At 39.8% G+C, this 19,050-nt stretch overlaps 1 protein-coding gene across 4 annotated transcripts in view; it reads right to left on the bottom strand.

Annotated features, from left to right (window-relative positions):
* Window positions 1-19,050, bottom strand: part of rock2a (rho-associated, coiled-coil containing protein kinase 2a) — a 35,764-nt gene that overhangs the window by 12,856 nt on the left and 3,858 nt on the right. For all 4 annotated transcript variants that reach the window (XR_006374483.1, XR_006374482.1, XR_006374484.1 and 1 more), the window contains exons 2-14: window positions 6,666-6,747; window positions 6,421-6,521; window positions 5,878-6,015; window positions 5,235-5,495; window positions 4,348-4,492; window positions 4,001-4,139; window positions 3,469-3,560; window positions 3,084-3,243; window positions 2,892-2,946; window positions 1,650-1,738; window positions 1,476-1,524; window positions 892-1,027; window positions 131-222 (exon numbers count right to left, since the gene is read on the bottom strand). Coding sequence is in view for 1 of the 4 variants with exons in the window: in XM_044165633.1 (XP_044021568.1) it covers window positions 131-222; window positions 892-1,027; window positions 1,476-1,524; window positions 1,650-1,738; window positions 2,892-2,946; window positions 3,084-3,243; window positions 3,469-3,560; window positions 4,001-4,139; window positions 4,348-4,492; window positions 5,235-5,495; window positions 5,878-6,015; window positions 6,421-6,521; window positions 6,666-6,747 (1,539 nt within the window). In the remaining 3 variants the exon portion in view is untranslated. The remainder of the gene's footprint in view (window positions 1-130; window positions 223-891; window positions 1,028-1,475; window positions 1,525-1,649; window positions 1,739-2,891; window positions 2,947-3,083; window positions 3,244-3,468; window positions 3,561-4,000; window positions 4,140-4,347; window positions 4,493-5,234; window positions 5,496-5,877; window positions 6,016-6,420; window positions 6,522-6,665; window positions 6,748-19,050) is intronic.

Below are 19,050 nucleotides of genomic sequence, written 5' to 3' on the forward strand. Positions count from 1 at the left end.
GTAGCTAATTTAACAGCTTATAATATTCATTAGTTTTACTTTCGTGTCAACAATCATTTTGGTATTTTTATAATAGTACAGTAGGTAGCTTTCTAGACACTTCAGTGCCCACAGACAAAATATAACTGACCTGTTTCTGCAGGTGAATGTTCTTCTCATTGGAAATGTGTGAATTCTGGTTTCTTCTCTTCATGTCATCCAGCTGGTCTCGAAGGCTGTTGACTGCACAACACAGAAGAACACAGACCAATATATGATGATGAACTAAGTTTCAGTCAAGTAAAATGTAAATGAAAAACTTTAAATTCTTCCGAATTTCGAAATATGATGTTTGGGTGTCACAGAGCAACAGTTGCATCTAAATGTAATGAGTTTTATCATGCAAATTATACAATATCCTATAGTAGTCCTATGGACTTGTGTCCCTCTGGTGAGCATGTTTCCACGCTGTTTAAGAAGTCTATTTGACCAGGTGATGGCAGTATCATCCAAATTATATCAGTCTGTCTGTAAACTTCCCACAAAACTCTTCTAGTTCAAATTAAAAGCATCAAACAAGAGGGATTTAGTAAATTCATACAGGAAGCTGTCAAACAGAAGCTCATATTTCACTGGATTCCATATTAACTGTATTAAAATCAAAAATAAAAAACTCTATGATCGCTTTGCACCAAAATGAAAGTGTCCCACTGCATATGTTGACTTGACAGCTTTTGAAAAATGTGATATCAAAACACACTTTATGATGCATCAAATCAGCTGCCATTTCTTTAACAATCATGTCTCATTCTGTAAGTAAAAGAAAATAATTTTATTAGGCAACCGGTTAATGAATTCATTGTGTCACATTAGTACATGACATCTGGATAAAATGTGTGTGTGTCATGTCACCTTCGTTCTCCAGACAGCGCTTCCTGTCGGCCTCGCTCTCAGCCTTGCGGTGGCTCTCCAGGCTCTTGTGCTGCAGCAGGGCTTTCTCTCGCTCTAGCTGCCTCAGACTCGACTCCAGATTCTTTCTGCTGCTCACCTAAAATCAATCATTAAAGACTTTGTTCAACATGTCCTATAGGGCTGGTTTCACGGTGCTGTGATTCCACAACTCGCTTTATGAGAAATGGTTCCTGAGAATCCAATCGGGGCTTAACACAAAACCAATCCCAATAGACATTTTAATGTGGCTATTAGAATTCAGCAAGTGCTCCAGCTGAATCTCACTGGATATGACACATTGGCATTCAACCGAAACATGGTCAAGTAAAGAGTGAGAAATCATTATTTTGACTTAAATACAATTTTTGGGAAAGGGAAAGGGGATGAAAAAGATGGAACTTCTCCTGGAACGATCCTGGAGGGACTACTGGGTCATTAAACCAGCAAATACTGAAAGTAGGACAGAGCCAAAAATATGCAAATCATCTCCAACACTAACAGGTATCTGTGCTGTCGATTCAGCAGTCACTGTTTACACAGCTTACCTCTTCCTCAAGTTCTTTGGAGATTTTGTCTAGACGGCTAGTGGCAGCTCTGCAAAAAGAAAACAGTATGTTTATAAGAGCTTTGACAGTGATGGTCACTGGGTCTGAGTCTGCAAGTGGTGCAACATGAAGAAAAGCTACCATTGTCAAGTAATGTTTTCACAGCTCCTGTACCTGTATTTATGCTCCACCTCGTCTTTGACCTGCCTCTCATTATTCAGCTGCACCTCCAGGTGGTGCAGTTTCTTCTGCAGTGCTGCTGACTGTGGAGAGAAAACCAACCAACCAATCACACATGTCCTAGTGATTTAAAGGACTAATCAAATGCTCAAATTCAAAAACAGTTTGCAACCTTTACTGCATGTCATCCATCTTTCCTGTGACTCGACTGTGCATTATGCAATGAAGCAAGAACAAGAACAACTGAAAAAAAAGTTCCAACACAATCTGAACATCACAATCTGAAATTCACTTGTGAAATATCTGGCTCTTTTGTTGTTAAATGCTCCCCTATGTTTACCAGCTAGTTGTTGAGCTGGGCAGGTAGTGGGTTTGTCAGTTTTTTCACCACTGATGAAAGCTGCGAGAGTGAACCAAAAGAGTAAAGCCAAAACAATGAGCTGAGAGACGCTAAAACGCTCCGTAGAGCTGAGGAGAACAGCAGAGCTGGTATATAATTATCAGTGGGTTTGTCACTGCGAGCGACCCTTTCACATGTACGTAGTCATATGATCCAAAGTTAATATAAAAATATTGATTATAGCAGCTTTTCAGTTTTGACTTGAACATGGAGGATGAGCTCTTTCAAACTTCTCAAAATGAAAGGTTTCTAGAAATTACCGACAAAAACGATTAACCCTCAAAATGACTATAATACTACTGTTTTGCACTCAAATATTGCCAATTTTTGTCAGAGCTCAAAACTTTAAGAATTAATTCCATTTTCTTTGCACCAAACATTGTACTATATACAAAGCCAGTTTTGAAAGAGTATTAACAGAAAAGACAAAGTGAAAATAAAAGCTGGGCCTTTGTTGTCTTCCTCCAAAGAGGTAGTTAGATTGTTTAGGCTGTTCAGTTAGGACTGAAGTCAATAAGAGATTGGCTTTTAGCGCAGCCACTTGACTGAAAGCTGCTTAAGTCTTTCCGTGTGGCTAAGAACACGGAAATTCTAACAAAGTACAAATAAATCATGGGATCAGAAAAAAGAAATCCTTTTCTGAGTCACTTCCATCATAATCCTTAATGACTTAAAGTATGAAGCTGGATTGATCACAATGTCAACAGGCCTGTTCTGTGTGGTCATGTAAACAGCTGCCTGACTATTTCATTCCTGAGATGCTTGGGTTGGACTGTACTACTAGAGTTGTTCAAAGTGCACCTGGTGTCATTGTGTGTGGAAGTGAAAGTACCTACCTCTCCTTTCGAATTCTCATGAGCCACCAAGGAATTGTTGGAAAAATGTAGTAACCTGAAGAAGGAAATGAACAGAATCAACACTAAGTCAAGACCACAAACCATAACAAATCTATAATCAATCTTTTTTGTATGTAGAAGTGTTGAAGTCCCTAAAATAATGAGCGACAGCTAGAAAAACAGATGACTTACTGGTCTTCTTTGAAGTAAGTGAAGCCAACGAAGGGTAACTGATTTCCAACAAAGGCCTTAGGTGTGGGGAAAGTTTCTACATCGCCTTTGTCATCTTCAATCTCATCAAAATTACTGGTGTCTATATCACTGCTCAGCTCTGGGACCACGGGGGCAACAGCTGAGGACGGCGTGAGAGAGAGAAAGAAAGGAAAAAGGCAAGTGTGAATTGCTGGAAAAAGGAAGTGCTGTGTAAACAAAACATGGAGTTTCAGTCTAATAAATTAATCTTGTACTCCGATACAGCTGCTGTTCCAAAAGAATTCTTGTTTAGTGTTTAAGTCACGTAAAAGGCTTGTTTTATTGGCTAAGGTAGAGCTGCTTGTTGAATTGTAGTTATACTAACTGTCTCTGATGGTGTCGAAGGTCCACTGGTCGTTCTTGAAGAAAGGGTGTCGCTTGATTTCCTCAACGCCATTTCTGCCCAATCGCACCTCCCTCAAAACAAAGAGTGACCGAGTTGTAGAGCAATGACTAAATCTAACCTTTGTCCTCCGTTCAACAGTATCAGTAGCAACAGGCAAACATGACATATTGATACATATTCTTTTCTGAAAGACATGAAAAGTGAATAAATCAAAATCCAAGCAAAATATACAGACATTTGATTTCCTCTGGCCTAAAGCGTTACAAACCAGTGGGAAACATAAGTGTGCTGTGTGCAGCTCAATAACGTCAACGTGTTCTGTAACGTTTGAGTATTGCAGTAGAAGAAGGCTTTATAAAAAGTAAACTGGTATGACTGATTGTTTGTACACTGTTATAACTAAATAAAAAAATTAAAAAACCTTTAGAAAAAGTAAACCTCTGCTCCCTTCTGGCATCATCACCATCAACACTTAACATGTAAAAATCTGAAAGACTGTAACTCGTTATACCTGTCAGTCAGGAAGGCACAGATGATATTCTTGGCATCTTTGGAGATCTCCACATCATCAGGGAAGTTGAGGGAGTTTTTATGGTCCATGATCTTACTGTAGGTTCCCACCAGAGAGTCGGCGTAGAAAGGTGTGTCACCTAACAGCAATTACAGTAAGTTAGCTTTAATGAACTGAACTGGAATATTGGAATCAGTGGAAACAGTGGTTTCTCAAACTGAAACGATTCCAACATGCCATTTATAGTACAAGACGAGGAATACCATCCCTTAAGATGCAAATATATTTTCAGGAAACACCTCTCCCCTCTTGTTCTGTAAAATCGCTATCATTAAATGTTCACTGACCAACAAGCATCTCGAAGATGAAGACCCCTACGGACCACCAGTCACACTCTCTCCCATAACGCCCATCTCCTCCCTGGGATTTCAGCACCTCAGGAGAGATGTAGTCTGGAGTCCCGACAGCTGTATCACAGTGCACCATGCCGGTCTGGAAAACACAAATCCAGGAATCAACATACTTCAAATCTTACAAGTAAGTTTTGACACAATAGCCTAAGATCAGGTTTTTTTGTCTCACCTTAAGACTATGGGTGGATATTAATCTAAACATCGCAGGTTATGAGACGTGTCAGCAGGAACCAAAGCTTGCTCTCTGACTGAGCAACCCTCCAGTCGGAAATCTCCAACGTACAGCTGACTGCTAGAAGGGTGGATTTAAGTACTAAGACAGTTTTCTTCTTCTTAAATTAAAGTATTCAATCCAAGTCCTTCAGTTGTTACCCATGCCAAAATATAAAAATGTGTTCATACACATTATGCCGATATGTCATACTCAGGAAGAGAATTCAGAATCTCTGCAGCAGAAAACCTACTATTAGAATGTGCTTCACCATCACGCAGCTCAGTCTTCACAGCACATACACACAGTTATGTTTACTGGAATTCCTGGGCCCAACCAATTGTACTTTATAATAGTGTATATAAGCTGGTGATCACAGCTCAACAGCACTGTGTTATCTGCATTTTTTGCTTGTAATATGAGGAAAAATGCTTGTTGTGCACCTTGTTTCCATACCAGTGATAATATTCTATTTAGCCATTTTGTTTGTATCATAACATTTACAAAAAACTCCTTTGACTTTTCAGTAAAAGAAACAAGATATGTGCAATTTTTCAGAAACACGGGAAATGCTGCTGCACTGAAGTTTCAATGATGGGACACAACTCACAGAGTCCATCTTCATGCATGTGCCAAAGTCGGCCAGCTTGAGGTGTCCAAGTCTGTCCAGCAGCATGTTGTCTGGCTTGACGTCCCGATGGATGAAGCCCATGGAGTGAATGGCATCCAGGGCCATCACCACCTCTGCTGTGTAGAACTTGGCCCATTTCTCCGGCACGTCGTAGGTGCTGGTGAGGTTGACCAGGTCACCTCCTGGCATGTACTCCATCACCATGTAGAGGTAGTGCTCATCTTGGAAGGCACTGCACAACTGAATGACCCAAACACAAGCTCTCATTACTAGTGATCGCTATTTTGGTATAGGTGACACACCAAGAGGTGACAATTAGCACCAATCTATTTGCCCTGGCTGAATTTATTTCTGTTAGATTGCTACATTATTTTAATTAACCAATAAATGAACATAAAGAAAGTCTTGTGAAATGTAACAATCTGCACAAAAACAATATTTTATACTTTTTTTTTTTAAATAATCAAGAATTCATCAAAATGGTATCATATGGTATTTATCAACTAAATGGGACATTACAGTCTCCCAGCAAAAATATGCTTTTGCTGTCTAAACTTTGAGAATGTAACTGACAGCACCAGAATAAATAATCAGAAGATGAGCAGTAAATTAAATGTCATACCTGCACAACCCAGGGACTGTTGGAAAAGGCCATGATGTCCCTCTCTTCCCAGAAGAAAGCTGAGTCTGAGCGCTTGATCATCTCAAACTTGCTCAGTAGCTTCATGGCGTAGACCTTCTGGGAGGCTTTATGCCGTACCTGAAAGACGGTGACACCCAGTTATTCAGAGTTGAAAAAGTACTGGAGAATTTGAGATTTCAGTCAGTGTCTAACTTCTATCCTGAGACACATTTTGGCCAAATGGTGAATTATAAGTTACACAGGTACATCAAATCACTGACTGCCTTAAAATGTCAGTTATTTCTATGATAACAGATGATTCCATATTTTCAATTCAATGTTGAAAAAGTAGTAAAAGCAATAAAAGTACATTTTGAAATTTTAGAAATACTCACAAATTTTGATTCAAGGCTTCGACTTGAAAAAGAGGCAGTGCATCAACAGAGTAATTACAATGCATTTATGTGCAGTCTTCCAGAAAACCAAGACAGATTTTATCACTCTAGAGAACCCTTGTTAGTGACAGCTGAAAATAAAACTCACCAGCTGGACTTCACCAAATGCCCCTCGACCAATGACTTTAACTCGGTCAAAGTCTTCAGACTTCATCTGGAGATCTCGAGTCTGTCCTATGACTTTCTCATCTGAGTATAAAGAGAATAAAGAATCCATTAATAATGTTGTGAATTTACCACAATAACACATTTCAGCTTTAAAAGAAGGCATATATCCTTCATCTCCCCCCTCTCTTTCTCTCTCATTCTCACTGGCACACACCAACTACTTACATCTGTTTAAGAAGGTTTCAATGTTTTTGTTCTTGCGTAGTGCAGGGTAGTCCAAGTCTAAGACCAGGGCGTTTATGGAGTCCTACACAGAAAAAAAGAACAATTAATCATCAGTCATGACCGACAGAAAACATCCTCAAAAGAAAAAAGCAGACTATTGTGCATTTCACTAAAACCACGAATGACTGTGATCTCAAAATATTCTGACCGGAAAGGAAATTAATTTAAAATGTCAGATCACAGCACAGTTGTGGTTAATATGATCAAACTGAAACTAAAATAGAATATGTATGTATTTCAAGCAACACCTGTTTTGAAGGAAGGTGTAATTCGAATCATATTGATACTGCAGTGTTGTATATATCAACATCAACAAACAAATATACACTGGCAAGGCAGTAATGTGTATGTTCAAAACACGTACAGCATACGACATAGGTGAAGGAGCAGGAATAGGTCACCTCACTGTCAAACACATATATACTGGAGAATTAACAGTGGGGAGTTAGCTATGGAGTGCTGCACTAAGAGAATATAATTATCACACAGCATTTTAAAAATCCCCAGCTGCTCTTTTCACTTCTTTTAAGTATACAGTAACGTTAGTAACTGAGCTGTTACAAGCACAAGTTATGACAGTCTTTTCAAAGAAGAGTGTGTGTTAATCATAAAAGCCTAAGTCGTAACTAATCAAGGACAAACCAAGAAGCGTGTTCTCCATTCATCAGCATTCATTTGCACACAAGAAGGCGATTATGAAACTTATGCGAAAAATTTGATTTAGCGTAGTGTGAACATCTGATACTGCCCAACTACAGAGGAAATGTGTCATTCCTGACTGACTTACTTAACTCTTAATGACCGCTACACTGTATCAACAGTGCAACTGAAAATGTTCCAAACTCTAATTTACAAAACATTAAAGGGGATGGTTGTGCATTTTTTGAGTTACCAGAAAAACTGAATTCGTGCTCCTGTAGAGGTTGTGTAAGTATTGCTAAATTAACACTAACTGCATCACACTTTCTTTGTTTTAACAGACTATTGAGAATAGACTTTAAGCAAGATTTGCCAGACTTGATTTGACATGATCATGGGTGGTAGGAGGTTTAAAGGGGACCTATTATGCTCATTTCCAACTCTATATTTTTATTCTGGGATTCCACTAGAGTAGCTTTGCATGATTCACAGTTAAAAAAAAATCCTTATTTATCTTACACTGGCGTGTAATAATAAATAATAATATTTAAACATCTAAATATCACAATATAAAATGTGTGTTTTCTGTTTAAAAAGTAGGCCTGCAAACGTAACTAATTAGCAAGTACTCATCCATCTTTTACTTGAGTGGTTAACCTCTCCAGTCTGATCTTGAGCGCACAGCTGATAGGTACATGGTGTGTTTACATGACAACAGACGTACATATGTAACCAATAGAAGCCGCTGGAGTTTTTCTGGAGTGTTTCTGGGTACCAGGCCTCACTGTACAAAAACACACAACTTTTATAACTTTATTCACAGATTTTGGTGAAACTGGAACATATTTATGGATAATATTTTTTCTGGTTTTCCCTCTGATGTCCTTCGGCTGCTCTGCCTCAACTCTCTGTGATTTACAGAGTTTCCTGATGGACAGATAGCTTTAAAGTAACCGCTAACTGCTGTTATTGTAGCTGCCATTAGCTAGTTAGCTAGCCATGCAGCTAGTGGTCCTTTTAGCTTTGCTGACTGCCCGGACTGGGAGCTCGGAGCCCCAAGTGAGTGTTGGTGTTCACACCACTAGCACAGGAATTTTGGACCGCCGGGGAGAAGGAGGTTTTCAGGCCCGGGCTCCGAAGCTCCCAGTCAGGGCAGAGTCCGCTAGCTAATAGCGCTAGCTGCACAGCTAACAGAACTAATGGTAGCTACAGTTAGCAGTAGTTAGCGGTTACTTAAGCAGCAAGTAAAGCGATCTGTCTATTAAGAAACGAACTAACTTTCCTTCACAACCGAAAAAGCGCTTTCTGCGAGACATACTGAACAACCTCCAAAAACTTGAAGAGCAGCCCTGAGCAAAGTAGTCTCCACACTTAATTTTAGCGCTATGAGCAGAGGATCACATAACTTAAGACTGAGTGGGTGGATGGGCGCCCCTGTAATTGGGCACACTGTGCCTGGACCAGATCGCGAGCTAGTATCACCAAGTTGACGTCAACTAGGCTCGAAAGTAAAAAAAATAAAAAACTTTGGAAACCTAGTATTCAGAGCAGTCTGAAGCCTGAGCTTTTTGCTCACAGGGATCACTTTTACATGTTTACCTCATTATTTGCCTCGTTTAATATGAACATCTGACATTGTAACAGGGTTTATACCCAGACAGAAAGAAAATAAGGAAAAGCATAATATGTTCCCTTTAAGCAAAACCAACTGGCAAACACATTTTACCCAATAAAGGCAGTTGAGTGCAGGACGGACTGGGCTTCATACAGGAGCAGGCCTACATTCAAACTTAACATTACTGACCACTGACTGCATTTCTAAGAAGTTTATTTTCTGCATATTTTCTCACCACTGCACAGAAAAAAAAAGTTACACATCACTGCTACCCAGTAAGTCTGAATGAAAAGTAACAGCTTCGCCCCAGTGTTTCATTCAACAGCGATCAACTTGACGGACTGGATACATAAACAACTACATGCAGGCAGGATGACTAAGTTTTCCATCAGCAGCAGCAGCCTACTTGATTCTGTCAATGATATTCATCTGCTGACAAATGATGAACACACTGTTTCTGTGACCTTTTGAAAACAGTCAGTCTAAGAGAGATGAAGTCACCACACAGGGTGTATTCACTGGTTAAGAATTGCATTTGCCACACTCATGGTAATTTGGAACTTTCTACATATTTCTGCCTGAACATAACAGCCAACAAGCTTCTTATGGGTTATGACCAGCTTACAGGAAATAACATGACAGCTGATGTTATTAGTCAACACGTCGGTTTCTAAAAGAATCCAATGAATAGAAAAAGAGTGCTTCATATTTCTGAGGAGTTAAACATTTGTAATGATGGTTTATGCATAACTGTATGTGTGGATACAGTCTGTAAGAAAGTTCTTAGTACAAAAGCTGTTAGTTTACGCAATCTGTCTACTTTGAGACGTAAGACAATATTTAAATGTCAAGTCAAAAATATAAATGAATTGTTTTCACTTAAGCTAGCTAGGCACACGGTCTTCTTGCTCCACTGATGTTACACAGACACACACACACACACACACACCCTACACCAACTGCTGCTCTGGGCATACATTGACATGCATAAGGAAAATTGGAGATATAGTGAGGGAAAGGAAATGTTGCATTGGGGGGAAAAAATAATTAAATTTGTGCCAAGATTAAAAAATATAGGACAATAAAGGAGTTAAAAAATAAAATGATCAAGCAAATGATAAATACAAGAGTAAAATAAATTAATAAATAAAATGTATTTTATCAACTGATTGGTGGTAAAGGGAAAAAACAAAAAGCTTTTTTGCTTTCTTTACCAACTAATTGGAGGTTAGAGGATAAGTATAAAGCTTTATATTTCTTTTTAAACTCAATTCTAATCATTTAACTAACAATATTATTCAGTGATGTATTCAGTTATATTCTGTGAACAGTGTGTGTGTGTCGCAGCTGCCCGAAAAGGAACAGAGGCTGGGAACCGGACTGCAGCAGCATGTTAGGTAGACACAAGCTGACTATTTGTAGCATTCAGTCATTTTATAATAGACATAGTTTGACCCAGGGCATTGTAGGGAAACCATTAAATAAGCAAAAGACAAACTGATTCAAACCCCTAATCGTTACAGTGTGTTACAATAAGGAAGTCATCTATCAACTTTTGTCAGCTACGCATTCCTGAACGGTCAATGAGGAGCTGTTTGAAACACTGGACCAAGCCAAGGAGAACACAAGAACCCCACTCTGACCCAGTGGTCTAAATTGGATTCTTTCAAACTTGTCTTCTACTTCTCTCTTCTCATTCTCCCATCATTACAGTGCAAGACAGGATGGCACAATCTGTTTCATGTTTCCCCTCACTTCCTTTGTACTCATTTCTCCTCCACTTCACTCATCTCTTTTACCCTTTTCTGCTGCTCTCCCTCCATCTTATCTGCCTTTCCTCCTGCTCCCTCCATGGTTCTCCGCTCGGCTGCAGTCAGTCTGTAGCGAGCTACACACTGTTTCATCATATCAACTTCACTTCCCCATTAAAGGACTGACCTCACACAAAACTACTATTTAAGGGAAAAAAAATACACACGCAGGGGGGTGGAGAGGGGTTGCCGAGTGCGTGTGCACATATACGCGCACACGCACGCACACACACACACACACACACACAAGGATCTCCCGACGAGCACGGCAATACAGGAAATGATCCACCCCACCCCAGGGCTGGCAGATAATTTCACTGTCATGAAGCCAGTCCCTGCGTGCAAGTCATTTCCTCTGAGGCAGCATTCTCTGCTACTGCCACTGCTCTGTATTCGTCTGCAGCCAAAACATTTTTTTTTAAAAAGTACACATGCATGACAGTCTACAGGTATGACCATGTATGCAATGAATCCACTACATTGTATCTTGTGTTTATACACACAATTTACTTGCCAAAACATCTTCAAAAGCAACAGTAAGTACATAGCCACAGTTGAAGTCGTCGCCCAATCATTTCTTGACATTTAAATCACTCAAGTTTCACTGAGGTCAGTTTTAAAGGTGAAGCTGCGGTGGTAGCTACATTACCGTAACACTGCGGTTGTGTCATGCTACAGGAGAAACAAGACAACTGCACTGCACTGTTCATTGCTTTGTCATACCTGTTGAGAAATATTATTTTAAATGCAGCTGATGTCATTTCCATTTAGTCACAGTTTGTGATGTCAGCAGTACATCTGTTGTACTGTAGGTTTAAGGAGCAGCATGATATGGCTCAGATATGGCTTCATAATGCTACAGGCCTCAAATAAATCTTGCATTTAGTTTCCAATGTTGTTTAAAATTTAAACTGTAAACATTGAATTTTCATGTAGGTCAGTGCTTTTATGAGAAATTAATGCTTGTGTATTTAAGCATTTATTGCTGTTGTCATTTAAACACATGGTTTCATATCAACTTGCAATCAAAACCACTATTAGATGTCAATGAAAATCAAGTATGATCAGTTTAGCAAATAAAATCTGTATAAATGAAAACTATCATAACTATCTGCATGGCCGAGCTGATTTCTCAAAAGCAGGAAACCAGGAAACCACAACATGTTTCAGAGTTCTTGAAGTGAATTAAGAGGGACTGCTGCCTACTTTCAGTAATGAAACATGCCTATCTGTCCCCCAGTTCTGTGATCACAGGCAAAAACTTTGCATGGTCAGAACAGAAAGAACAACAAAGCAGCATGGCAGGTGGAGGAAGTTGGTGCTCTGTACCAAAGTGTTCAAAGTATAAGGACCCTAAGGCTGAGGGGTTCAGTTTCACAGATTTCCAACTTTGGTCAAAAGATGACGGAAGTTGTTCGTTGACAGTTGCCACAAAAAGTACAAAGTAAACACTCTTTTGGAACTCTTGGACTCGCTACAGGCATGTAGCAAACATACCCTATCTACAAACCGGACCTCTTGGTAACATATTATTCCTTTCTCTGTCATTTCTACATCTTCCCATTAAATAAGACGAATCAAGTGTGGAGGAAGGATAAATAAATAAATACATGTTGCCCTGGTGACGGCGAGAGGCGCCAGTGGCTCTGCAGTGAAGACGTTTTTCTTTTGCGAACTGCACTTCAAAACTGCTTGGCTGACTTGGATGGAGACACACAAAGGCACGGCAGCCAAAGCAGCATCTAGAGAGGTGTGAGCCAGGCCTGTTTGTGGCTTGTGAAAATGAGTGGCATTCACCTTTAAAATTATTTTTTAAAACCACATTAGCGGACATTTCGAGACATCATGATTGGCAGAGACCCTGTAGGTCATATATAATAAGCTGTCTATAGCATTGGAGTTACACAAGAGAAATGGCTGCATGCAGCTCTTCCAATTTGCTTCCATTAGCGTTACTGTAAAAAAAAAATAAAAAATGCCAACAAGACTCTGGAGGACATTTCACAGCTACTCAGTTGAAGCGACTATTTATAAATATTGAATAACTGACAAGTGTCTGGGGAAGTGTAAAGCTAGATCAACAATTTAAACTTTCATGCATCTGACATACTGGACCAGACAACCCCCCCTCCTCCTTTCCTCATCCACAGTAATGCTTCACTTACATCAAAGGGAAAGTTTTTTTTGTAACAATGGATCTCAGTAATTACAAACCGTGATGTGAGATCCTATATCTGAGTTTGATAAACAGGACACTTCCCTGTACAATTTACAGTGACAGGCTTTCAGTAATGTCTTCCTGAGCTGATAGGAGTATCTGTCCAGTTAGGCTTATCATTATGAGTTGTTATGTATCTATTAGATAGCACTTCAGCATTTTATCTCAGCTATAGTGTAATCTAGCCAATGGGTGATGGCTGGTTGCTTAGCAACTCCTGCAAAATACAAAGAGTTGAAACCAGTTGAAGCTACAGAGAAGCAGCAGGCAGGAGTTTTATAAGCGCTCAGTTTCAGCACATTCTATTCTTTTCCATTTTATTTACCCAACCTGCTGTTGACATTACAGAGCTGTCGTTCTCCCTTTGCCTGCTTCCATTCTTTATCACCCTATAAAAAGCCACATGGATCCACCAGCCAGGAATGTGATGATGTTAACTTGAAAGGAGCTAAACGCAGAGAGGAATAACCCAACTATACAAAGCCTCTCACATCACTCACAACTCTCCCTGCTCCATTTGCAGTTATTTCCCAAAAAAAAAAAAAAAAACTCTTCCTCTCCTCATACCCATCTCATCACTAGGCATGTGGAACAGAAAACAAGCAGCACTGCTCTGGGCTTTAAAAGGATTGAGCAGAAAGTTAATGTTTTGATTGAATTCCAGCCGTTTTAAAAATAGTTGTGGGGATAAATGGTGGGCCGGGCAGAGCGAGGGGACCGTGCCAGGCAGGGCCCGTAAACTCTCCAAGAAAGACACAACGGCAGGAATCCTGCAGGGGCTCACAAATAGCACAGCTAATGTCTCCGCAGGGAATAACAAGAGTTTGTCTTAATCTTGCATTTGACAGATTTCTGTCCCATGCTCCTGTGCCCTATGCATTTTTATGTCCATGTTCTATTGAATGAACGTGTATACAACGAAGATTTGTGTGATATATCAGGTGTAAAGATGTCTGCTAGTTTCAGTCGTCCACATGAAAGAGGCCCCAAGATAAATCTGAGGGGTCCCAAGATGACAAAAGGGATAAGAAAGAAAAACAAATTTTTCTGTTAAACAAATTGATGGGGGGGGATTCCTGACTCTCAAATTTTTACTTTTTTCTTGTAAAATACTGGATCCTTTCACCCCTTCCAGTCTAAAAAAAAAACCCCTCATCTTTACTCTTGAACTGCTAATAATTCATGTTGATACTAAGGCCATAACCTGTGATGAAGGGTCACAGTTTGACATTTTTTTCCAGGGGGTCATAAGTCAAAAAGGTTGGGACCCACTGGAATAATCTACTGATTATTTTATTGATTGATCGTAAGGTCTATATAATGTCAGCAACTAGCAAAACCTGCCCAGCACAAGTTCCTGGAGCACAGGGTGATGTCTTAAAATTTCTCCTACCAACAGTCCAAAACCAAAAGAAATTCTGTTGAGTATCATGGAAGAGTAAGAAAACCAGAAAATATTCACATTTGAGAAGCTGGAAACAGTGAATAAGTGCTTAAAATACTTATATGATTCAGTCCTTATTTGTTTATTTTGAATTATTCTGTTATGTTTTTGTCACATAACTCCCTATCTAAGGCAGTAAATAACTTGAGTTTCCCTGACTGAGTAGATATAGTGGGCCAACTTGCAATAAAATGTCAGTAACGTCATTAGGCTGGGTTTCAGTTTCAACCCTTTTGGTGGTCAAATTTGTATATAAATATTTTCTGTATTGGCACAAACTATTTGAATTATAACTGCCAGCTTCAACGCTAACACACTGCTGGACTAAACTCAACCAAACAGATACAAATGCTCTTGTTTGGGTTTGTTAAAGGAAATGAAGGCTGTATGAACTCACTAACAATCCATAGCTGTTTGGCAATGTGTTGTATTGTTCTGCTGTTGCTGCTAGCTGCACACAATGCAGCTTGTGTGTTGCTAAGATCAAGTGAATAACGTGTTTGCTTGTGAAAATGAACGCAAATGTGTGTTCATGAGCACCAAAGCCTGTGCATATGCATGTGTGTGCGTGAGAGAAAGTGTGTGTGTGTGTGTGTGTGTGTGTGGAGGTTTCACCAGCAGGTTGTGATGGAATGATAACACTGAAGCCAGATGGATGGGTTATGCTTTATGCGTGGGAGACTCCCGTTCTCTTCTCTGCTCCCTCACGCCCTCATTTAAAACTAAAAATACACAAAGACTCAGGTATCAAACTCTTACACTCGCACAACAGGGTGAAGACTGTGCACAAGCAAACAACAGAATTTAACAACAAGGTGTGTGCATTCAGCCGCTGTCAAATACATGTGCGCTTTGCATAACTCGATTCACGTTCCTATTACTTTGATTAGTGTGGAAAGTGAAAAAAGTCAAATCCTCCAAACGAGCTGTGATATCCTAAAACTATGCACAAAGATTAAAGACTGGGTGCTGTTTTCTTAGCCAAGACACTAGTTTGTATTCACAAGTTAAGTTAAAATGATTTAACTTAAACCCCGCCGCACTGTTCTTGAATGCACTGTTGTGTGCACGGCCACATTATCTCGGCCACAGTCTTTATGTCTAGACAAGAAGATCCACCAGATTAAGACAAATTTTAGGGTGTATACATTTCTTTTCACATGAGAACCATATGCCACATCAAGACATCTCATTCCAGCTTTGCTTCAAGTCCAAATGTCATTTTGAGAATGGATGAGATTCACAGCAGTTTATTTAAAAGGTTTATCATACGACCTTTAAGGAAGAAGACCCTGTGTGCCAAAGTGCAAATCAAACCGCTTGAAGCTATCATTTGTTCCAGCCTCCATCAAGTTGCTGAACTCTAATGCTAAATCTCAGTGCAACAGAGCAATGTGCAATAAATACACAAGCACTTTTGCACTTTAATTCTTACAGCTTCTTGTTTAAGCTACCGTGTTGTCAATGTCAAATGTATAGTCAAATGTCTCTTTTATGATCATTTTTTAAGATGTTTTCATGTGAAGCAACAGTCTCATCGTGTCAAACTCTTCTCATGTTTTTGTGATGTTTTTTATATGAAGCAACGGACTGTAACACTGTGCCAAAGACAAATTTCCCCTCGGGGACAATAAAGTTTACTCTACTAGATGGCCAACTCAGTTGTAGCATAGTCAAAGTAGTAACAATAATTTGAGTTTAAGCAATATTTGAGGTTTTTCTGGGCATACAGCATACCCATTAATTTCTCTAGATTAAGTTCGTTCTCATTTTTTTCATTTCTTCTCACATCTCGATGTGGTGGATCTTGGACTGGTTCATATTTATCTATGTGTCTCTCTGTGTGTGTGTGTGGGTGGGTGTGTGTGTGTGCGTGTGCGCCGGACTTTTGATTTTTGCTCAATTTGTAATGAATGTTTTACAGCAGGTTGGGGGAATCCTTGTACCTCTTAAAGCAAAATAAGACTCAAGATTTATCAGTCGCTGTAAATTTTTGTTCCCAAGGAATTACTTCTTAAATAATTTTGACATAATGTGCCTGCCAGTAAGAAGTCAGTTTTAGGTAAACAGTAAACAGCTATCTGATGTATCACAGCAACAATCTAGCCTAATCAACTTAAGTGCACCCAGTTTACCACAGATTTTGTCTTTAAAATGTGATTCACCACCATATAAACATGGGAATGCCATTAGGGTCCCCAATCCAAAGCCATTACATCTATACAAATAAAAACACCAAAATGTAACATACTACACTTTGGGCAAAGGGCTACCTGTGCACAAAATTTTAGCAAGATCAGTTACCAACTTTGTATGATATTGCTAATAAATAGATAAACAATGTGCCATAGCACCCTGTAAAACCACAATGTGTCACTTTTTATTTCACTAACACATTATATCTCTTTTGTTTAATCCGTACAAAAACCAAAGTGTAAAAAGACATGTTGTGGTTTTACGGGGCATTATGCGCCAGACTATTTCTTGGCCAGGAGCAGTAACTCCCTGGAGTCTTGTCATCACAGTGAGGTTGCCAGGCAACCAGTGGAGACTACAGGAAGGCATATGGCTAAAAGAATATTCATACATAACTCCACATAAAACACATCCATCTTGTGTACAGATTAAACAAACAAGATATAACGTGCTAATTAGTGAGCTTTAGAGGTGCTGGTAGGTGGATTTTGTTACCTTCAGACAGAGCAAGGCTAGTTGTTTCTACCTGTTTCCAGTCTTTGTGCTAAGCTAAGCTAACCGGCTGCAGGCTGTAGCTAAATATTTACTGTACAGACATGAGAGTGGCATCAAGCTTCTCATCTAACTCTCGACGAGAAAGGGGATAAGCATATTTCCAAAAATGCCGAACTATTCCTTTAAAGACCAGTCTAAAGTCTAACCCTGGAACATTTAGGAAGAGCTATTGGCAGAAATCGAATATAATATTTAGAAGTATGTTTTCATTAGTGTATAATCACCTGAAAATAAGAATCATTGTGTTTTCATTACCTTACAATAAGCCATTTTTATCTACGTAGGGAGCAGGTCCCCTTCCACAGAGGTTGTCATGTTGCACCGCCATGTTTCTACAAAAATGATCATATATATTCAGAAAAACCTCTCGTGGGCCCTCTAGTCCTATTGCTTTAATAAACAGGGAAAACCCTGATAAAGTTCCTTGGTTCTGCCCATTAAAGAAGACCAAACAATACATAGCTGAAATGAAGTGTGACATTTTAAGACCTCTGAGGGCTTCCACACCCGGAAGACGTTGGGTCTTCTTCACTTGAGTGGAGCAAAAACCAAAAAAAGACTGCGGAGAGCCCGACTGTCTCACCAGAGGAGGTGTGGAGCAGAGAGACTGACTTCTTTAGTAGAAAAAAAAAAAAAATTGGCTGGGGCCACCATCCCCAGTGCCTTATAAGGCAGTGTTTCTATCCAGCTAGCACATTGAAGCCGGGTCTGCTGCTGCTTGGTTGAGAGCAACTCAACTGCACTCCTGAGACGAAGCGGACACTCAGGCTGACTATCAGGGTAAAGACAGAGAACAAGACACGCAGGGGTTATCCTCACCTCCCTAAAGAACTATATATTAAAAAGGAAGAAATTCCAGTACGGAAAGAACAGAGAAGATTGAGGGAAAAGGGGGACAGGAGATGCTGGGTGAGGAGAAGAGTGATAAACATTAGGTGGGAGGTGAGTGGACGAAATAGGGAGAAAGGAACAAAGAGAGAATATGTGAATGGAGATGGATGAGAGAAACAAACAGAGGAAAGGGGAGTGGAGGGGATGGAATGCATACACACCAACACTGTGCAAAGCAAAACAAGTGCATTTAGTTATTAAATGGCTTTGTCACCTAATGCTGAGTAAGGAGAGGATCATACTGAATGAATAGAAAAAGGAGACAGCCAGGCGCCGCCCCCAAGAGATGTTCTGAAAGGCATCAGACCAACTCTTTCCTATCCATATCTCATATCATTCCTACTAAAGTGCTGTGCATAAAGTTATCTGGCAGTACCATGTCTGCAGCTAAATCAAAAGGCTTTGGACTGGAGCTACAGTTAAAATACCTGCAGTGTGTTTAACAAGCCTGAGAGGAGGGGCTGTGCTGCAGGCTGAGAGAGAAGCAGAGCCAGAGAAAAAGAGATAAGGCTGAAAAGTGAAAGGGGAAAGTGCAGTCATTCGCAAGCGGGGACTTTGAGCCCCATATATTGCTGCCAACTATTTACTCAATGAGGTAATTTCCTTTAGGACGGTAGAAAGGCAACTTACTGTATGTGACTTGCAATCAAGTGTCCATATTTTTTCTTTATCTCGAAAAATGCCCTTTCTTTTGCTTGCCCTCAACAATCATTCTCTGTACTTGGAGCTGCCAAGTCCAGTACTTCAGTCAGCAGTGGTGTGCTGCCAGATAATGATCACTGCAGTTTGCACAAGGGAAAGGTTGCTGAGACTTCAGGTTACATTTGATCGAATCCTGATAGAGCAATATAGTAATTTACAGTTTATATGAACACAGTGTATGGTGCCATTAAAGCACCATTTATGAGATTTTTGCTGGGTATTCTGTTCTTTCTGGAAGCAGGTGTGAATGAAGG

This window comes from Siniperca chuatsi, linkage group LG15, assembly GCF_020085105.1.
Source record: "Siniperca chuatsi isolate FFG_IHB_CAS linkage group LG15, ASM2008510v1, whole genome shotgun sequence".
NCBI lineage: Eukaryota > Metazoa > Chordata > Actinopteri > Centrarchiformes > Sinipercidae > Siniperca > Siniperca chuatsi.